The following is a 7624-nucleotide window of genomic DNA, read 5'->3' on the forward strand; positions in this document are numbered from 1 at the left end:
ATTTCTCCAAACGGGCTCCTGACCAGGCGGCTGACCCGGCTCTGGAGCAGACACTCGCATGTGCCATGTTGCCCCTCGGCCATTGCCTAAGGCCAGATTTGTATGCTGCTACTGCACGGTACAACTGGTAACCATTCCAACTCTTGCCAAGCAGCTGCTCCATGGCGGAACAAGTGAACACAAGCTTGATAAGGTGCTCGTCTTCGTCCGCAGTAGCTCTCTCCTTGATCTCGTCCCAGCTGGGTAGATCCGACTCGTCCGGAGTCCAGCCAACCAGCACAGGCATGTCGCGGAGAACGAACGCTGTGAGAAGATCACGGCAGAACACGGCGACGGCGTTGACCCGATCGGCCAGGCTGGGCAAGTGTGGCAGCACCTGATGAAGAGCGTAGGCTGACGTGACGCCATGCAGCAAAAAGAAATCGTCTGGGACCTCGGTGGACGCATACGTCCCCACAGCTACCTGCATGACTGCCCTAAAGAGACTGTCAAGCCGTTCTTCCGTGGTGATGCTTGCTAAGAGGCCTGATTCCTCCATGTGCCCGTTGATAAGCTCAGTAGCATTGTCTTGAATAATGAACAGACGATTCGAGAACAAGCCAAATCCAGTCTCCGCAGCCAGGACATCCAGTCCACGTGCATCCACACGCTCGTACAGGATGGGCAGGAGCTTCTGCAGACGTTCATCTTTTCTCAGTTTCTGCAAGAGGTTGAACAGAGCATGATCAAGCCGGGTGAACTGCACCGCGGCTTGTTGCGGGACAGCAGTCGACGCTTTCCCTTCTACCGTGGACATTGCGCAGCCCATACGTTGATGGATAGCATGATCAGCAGCATCACTAGCCGGTGAGCGGTGTTCGAAGACAACATAAGCCAGGCCATCGCCCACGTCTTGGTCACTTTCACCCAGCAAAGCATAGCCAAGGTGAATGATGGGATGAAAGGCCGCACAGGCAATTCCACCGTTCAGTAACGATGGCATGTAGTGGCCAATAGCGCCGCTAACACCACGCTGAGCAACTTCCTGGCGGAAGAACTGGCACAGATCTGGGAAACGCTCCCGCTTGCCCAGCAGTGATCTCCACTCATCTCCACTTAACTGACCTTCGGATGGATGTGTCGGCTCGAACTGCTGCGAGATCTCCCTGGCGTACTGCTCTAGTCGCTCCTCGCTAGCTCCCAGCTTGTGCAGGGCGACTACGGCATGGAGAAGATGGTTAGAGAAGTAGACGTTGTACTCGACGTGGAAATGGTCCAGTCCAAAGCGCTTCAGAATGCCATGAAGACAGTGTGTAGCAGCCGCCATGTTACTTGTTATGTTCTATATTTAGCCACGCACCTCTTATAGCTAGCTATACGTGACTTGATCAGTAGATCTGCCACTTACTACAATGAAGTACTACACTCCACTACATGTATACAGTACAGGTCACTACTGACTGTTCAGTAGACCTTTGCCTTTGGCTTTGCACCGCCTAGTACTAGTACCTGTGGATCCTTACAGTAAGTATTAGTTATACCGAATCGTCACAAAATCAACAGCGGCTACACTTTTCGATATGACAGTCGACTTTGACCTACATGTGATTTTATAGCAAAACCCAGGCCAGGCGCACATAATCATTGACAATGACCTGATGACTATGTATGTAGCATCACCTGCAGGTATATTGATTATTGTACTATATCTCTACCTCATTCATCAATCATGGCCTGAGCGGTTAGACTGAGCATGACTCCACATCGTCACATGATGGCTGATTGCAACATCAAACGACTCTCACTGTCTCAGCTCAGTCTACATAGTGCTGAGCCGGCATGACCATGTCGACGGGAATTGTCGCTGCACATTTGCAGAGATATCAGCTACTACTACACTGTAGTATAATCATACACTAACTAGTATTGGTTAGTCACGATGTGACTTCGCAAAAACTATCGAACGTTGACACAACGACCGGACCCGAGTTACTACGACTCGTACGAGTCATGTTACAGACTAGACTCAGTATGAATATTTGTACGTGCTTTACTTCTTTTATGATGGAACTCGGTCTGACTAGATCTGGACTGTACTAGCTAGCTATATATGCGGCTGTTAGCTGCACTTGGATCGCGGCAACTTAGTTTTCTGCACGTGAACCATGAAAAATCAATGCATGCTCATGCATGTTCATGCATAACCAGTCAGCTGGCCTGCTCGCCCACGCATTTGACAGGTAACAATTCCATCAAATTTGAGATATCGCTTCGTTCTAAGTCTCAAAACAGTTCTAAAGTCACCAAACCACGCTGGTAATCGATGGCTATTCAATGTTAACATCTTCAGGAAGACTTCAGCCGTTTCCCGAGAGTTTGGGCATCGTTGCCGTTATTTTTCACGGTGTTCTTCTTCCTCCTGTCAGGAGCTGCAATTGCATCCTGGAATTATTTGAAAGGTATTTCGTGCGGGCTGTGGGGGGTTCCAACAGGCATAAACTGACATCGCTATAGGATAACTAGTAACTTTCACCCTTCAAGGAGGTAGAGCAATGAGAATTTTTTTGTGGCGGTCGTCCAATTTTTGTGGCGGTCGTGGCTGTATTTGTGCACTTCCAAGGCGTTCATTCTGCCTGATACTACTTTCTACTGTATGGGAATCGTTGTTTAGGCACATGTAGCTGTCTTATTTGGTAGATCTGCTGTTTTCAATCACTTGGGACACTTTGTCTAGCCTATTTTGTCTTTCGTTCGTGCCATCTATCAGTTTTGTGGGGTGCCTTGACCTGTATTTGTGAAGTTCTCGAGTAAAGACCCTAATTCTTGACTGGAGTCACGTCTTGAATTGGATTTGCTGGGCGAGCCCTCGTTCACGCAGTTGTCCTTATCGTAATAGTCAATATCTGCTTGCTGGACGGACTAGCGGCTAGAACAGGGATGACCAAATGGTCCAAGTGTGTACTAGTACACGATTATTGTTTCCATCATCGTGAAACGAGCGTTGTGGAATTGCAGTCGTCTGCCTTTGGCACTGAGGACATGAGGAGAGTTGATTGTTACTTCTGCTCAGCAATGAAGCGATCATCAGCTCTCTTTGTTCTAATTATTGAGAGGACATACCGACATCGCAATCAAGTAAAGATTAGGCAAACCTCGCCAACCTCCAAAGAGAGTCGAAGATATTTTCTCCAAATGCAAAGACGATCTTTGTGAGTTTGTGACTTGCATTTGCGTGCATACATGAGCAAGTCACGGACCACGGCACGTGCGCGGTTACCATGCCATCTCGAACCGACGCCATCTTTCTAAGTAGTTGCCGCTTCTTGACAGCCTAGCCGTATACTGCTATCATGTCATTATCAAGCATGCTAGCGCCTGCTGCAGCGTTGTCGTTGACTACAACATTGCCACAGTCTCTCATCTCTCGGCTGTTAGCTGCACTTGGATCGCGGCAACTAATTACTTAGTTTTCTGCACGTGAACCATGAAAAATCAATGCATGCTCATGCATGTTCATGCATAACCAGTCAGCTGGCCTGCTCGCCCACGCATTTGACAGGTAACAATTCCATCAAATTTGAGATATCGCTTCGTTCTAAGTCTCAAAACAGTTCTAAAGTCACCAAACCACGCTGGTAATCGATGGCTATTCAATGTTAACATCTTCAGGAAGACTTCAGCCGTTTCCCGAGAGTTTGGGCATCGTTGCCGTTATTTTTCACGGTGTTCTTCTTCCTCCTGTCTGGAGCTGCAATTGCATCCTGGAATTATTTGAAAGGTATTTCGTGCGGGCTGTGGGGGGTTCCAACAGGCATAAACTGACATCGCTATAGGATAACTGGTAACTTTCACCCTTCAAGGAGGTAGAGCAATGAGAATTTTTTTGTGGCGGTCGTCCAATTTTTGTGGCGGTCGTGGCTGTATTTGTGCACTTCCAAGGCTTTCATTCTGCCTGATACTACTCTCTACTGTATGGGAATCGTTGTTTAGGCACATGTAGCTGTCTTATTTGGTAGATCTGCTGTTTTCAATCACTTGGGACACTTTGTCTAGCCTATTTGTCTTTCGTTCGTGCCATCTATCAGTTTTGTGGGGTGCCTTGACCTGTATTTGTGAAGTTCTCGAGTAAAGACCCTAATTCTTGACTGGAGTAACGTCTTGAATTGAATTTGCTGGGCGAGCCCTCGTTCACGCAGGTGTCCTTATCGTAATAGTCAATATCTGCTTGCTGGACGGACTAGCGGCTAGAACAGGGATGACCAAATGGTCCAAGTGTGTACTAGTACACGATTGTTTCCATCATCGTGAAATGAGCGTTGTGGAATTGCAGTCGTCTGCCTTTGGCACTGAGGACATGAGGAGAGTTGATTGTTACTTCTGCTCAGCAATGAAGCGATCATTAGCTCTCTTTGTTCTAATTATTGAGAGGACGTACCGGCATCGCAATCAAGTAAAGATTAGGCAAACCTCGCCAACCTCCAAAGAGAGTCGAAGATATTTTCTCCAAATGCAAAGACGATCTTTGTGAGTTTGTGACTTGCATTTGCGTGCATACATGAGCAAGTCACGAGCCACGGCACGTGCGCGGTTACCATGCCATCTCGAACCGACGCCATCTTTCTAAGTAACTTAGTTGCCGCTTCTTGACAGCCGTGAACCGGCTTGCCATGGCTGTTGGGGTTGCCTTTCACTTATGTAGGTCATCACTACAATGTAGTGATGACACTGTGCAAAATACACCATCATGTCATGATGGTGTATTTTGCACAGTACTAGTCCAAAATAATAATAAATATTTACAATGTAGAGATTACCGCAATCAATAAGCTATATAAGACAAGCTGAATCGACATTAATCTTAGACTGTTACTGTTAGAGAGCAGAGAGGACGAGACGAACAGTGCCCCCCCCCCAAGCGAACCAATAATCTTCTCTAAAAAAATATTGATATTTTGTGGAGGACCCCTTTGTAATATTACTTATAATACTACCGTAATTACTAGACCGCCTCAAACAAAGCCCTGGCGGCGCTGCGGCCAGTGCCATCCGCATCTGCATGACTGCACTATGTCTATGATCTACGTACATTGTATACAGACATGCATACAGTATGCAGGCACAGACTCCAGTGACTGAGTGCAGTAGCCAAGCGCCATCCCACGTCTGTCTGCGCACTGCCAACCCGTCTACCAGGTCTACGTCCGTCCAAACGCAGTTCAAGGAAGTTTTGAAGCCTTGCATGATCCGCAGCCGGAGGAAAAATTGTACTGAGCTCTCTTCTTTCCGTTGCTCGTTGGTGTAGGGTTGTCTGTGAAGCGGCCTCGATTCCAATCCGTTGAGCTTACTTAGTTATTCACCGCAGAAAGCAGCGCTGATCTAGGACGATCTGCGATCATGATTCGTTTTATCCTGATTCAGAATCGCGCTGGTAAGACGCGCATGGCTAAGTGGTTTATACCGCTGGAGGCGCACGAGAAGCAGAAGCTAATCGAGGAGGTGCATGCGCTGGTGACGGTGCGCGACGCCCGCCACACGAACTTCGTCGAGTTCCGTCAGTACAAGATCGTCTACCGCCGCTACGCCGGCCTGTACTTCTGCATCTGCGTGGACACGTTCGACAATAACCTCTCCTATTTGGAGGCAATACACAACTTCGTCGAGGTACTGAACGAGCACTTCCAGAATGTCTGCGAGCTGGACTTAGTGTTCAACTTCTACAAGGTCTATGCGTGCGTAGACGAAATGTTTATGGCTGGTGAAATACGTGAGACTAGCCAGGCCAAGGTGCTGACTATGTTGGGTCACTATGCTACGCTGGAGTAGCGCGATGGAGGACTGCAGTGTGATTAGGCTGCAAGGACTGTGTACATGTACCGACTTGCTACTCCGCTGCATGGAGGCAAACCTTTGCAGTGACCCAGCCATGCAATGAGTGAACTGTGGTGGACAGAACAGCAGCCATGAAATGATCGTGTGATGCTGTGTTGGAGTTTCCAGGCTCTCTCTCTCTCTCTCTCTCTCTCTCTCTCTCTCTCTCTCTCTCTCTCTCTCTCTCTCTCTCTCTCTCTCTCTCTCTCTCTCTCTCTCTCTCTCTCTCTCTCTCTCTCTCTCTCTCTCTCTCTCTCACACACACACACACACACACACACACACACACACACACACACACACACACACACACACACACCGTCTCTGTCTGTCTCTACCGGCACCATTCTCTGCCTCATGGCCTGTGCTATGAAGGCGAAAGCCATGTTGGTACACATGTAAAAGATTAGCTGGTGCATTTGAAGTGTGGACAATGTGTGTCGTTGTATACCCGCGTTCATCCATACCTACATCTGCATCCTCAGTTTAAAGACCTGAACAATACAAATTCTACCGGACTGAATATTGATTATTGTCTAGACCCTATTCCAAATTTTATGATCCTTTCCTATTTTGTTTATTATGAGGAGCTATACAGTTTTTCGTTTTAAATATGGTTGTTGAATTCTTGATGCTAAAGTGTTTCATGAAGTTGGTTGTTCCAACGACTAAGTTCGTAAAGTGTTTCATGTTTGTTGAATACATCCAAGTATTATAAAAGTAAAGTCCGCGCATCCACGTTTCAACCGGCTATACAATTGTGTTGAGACACACAACCAGCTTAGGAAGTTTAGCTTGCGCCAGGCCACCACCATGCCCGAGATACGACGGTGGCAGATGCAGCGCCTAGCGCGCATATATAGCGGCGAGAGTGAGCTTGAAGGAAGTACAGTCAACCTTGCGTCTAACGACCCTTGGCGTGCATAAGAAAAGTGTCGTTATAACGTATTCGTAAGGTTGAAAGCAGGGAGTAGTACAATACCACTACTCCCTGGTTGAAAGTACGCAGTTAAATGGCCACTAGGTCTTTGTTGCTAACGCTATACACGAGGCCTTTATTAACAAGGTTGACTGTATATGGGAATGACTGGCGGATATGGCGACAAGAATTATAACAGTTTCTCTCGGGCAGAAGACTTTTTCTTGAGTATATTATTACATAGCTGGCTGGACTGGAATGATTTATGATCACTAGTCTCTCCAGCACAGATTCTCCGTGGCAAGACAGCCACCTGTCAGCAAAGCATATTCCTGTCCCCCGTGAATTCCGCGGCAGAATATCAGAAATTCCGTGCAGAATTCTGCGGCTGAAAACAGTAAATTCTGCGCTAATTCTGCAAATCCTTGTATATTCTGCGGCAATTCTGCAAGGAAAATGAGCGAAAAAACAGATTGAATTTCCGCAACCCCACCGAAGTTTGTTGTCCCCATAAATTCCGAACCAAAAATATGCGAAATCCTGGTCCAAAAGAATTGAAAACTCCACAATACACTGCAAGTTGATGTTGAAAGTCACAAGCGTTAAGCAGGTTGGTTTGGCTGTGAAAACACATCGAAAGTCTCTACTGGATTCCGCGGAATTCACGGGGGATAGATATTCGGGCTTCTGGACTCACAAGAGAGTGGTGAATTAGGGTGCATGGCTGTACACACCAGGAAACACCTTACACGTATAGTCATACGCAGGGGGGGGGGGGGGGAGGGGTCTGCCATAGCAGTATATTTGTGCTCAGCATATCCTAGCACAACAATCTTTGCTCCGCCGTCTGGAAATCTA

The 7624-nt window shown here is 47.4% G+C and overlaps 2 protein-coding genes across 2 annotated transcripts in view; both read left to right on the forward strand.

Moving 5' to 3' along the window:
- Positions 1 to 7624, forward strand: part of LOC135815482 (large ribosomal subunit protein eL20-like) — a 40386-nt gene that overhangs the window by 30770 nt on the left and 1992 nt on the right. The window lies entirely within an intron of this gene.
- LOC135815469 (AP-2 complex subunit sigma-like) lies at positions 5191 to 6585 on the forward strand. Its single transcript, XM_065328771.1, has one exon. It carries the CDS (start codon positions 5374 to 5376, stop codon positions 5800 to 5802), a length of 429 nt encoding a protein of 142 aa, XP_065184843.1. The 5' UTR covers positions 5191 to 5373; the 3' UTR covers positions 5803 to 6585.

Source organism: Sycon ciliatum, chromosome 4, assembly GCF_964019385.1.
Source record: "Sycon ciliatum chromosome 4, ocSycCili1.1, whole genome shotgun sequence".
Lineage (NCBI taxonomy): Eukaryota > Metazoa > Porifera > Calcarea > Leucosolenida > Sycettidae > Sycon > Sycon ciliatum.

Coding starts and splice junctions, on each gene's coding strand:
- LOC135815469 (XM_065328771.1), top strand. CDS start 5,374: ATGATTCGTTTTATCCTGATTCAGAATCGCGCTGGTAAGACGCGCATG.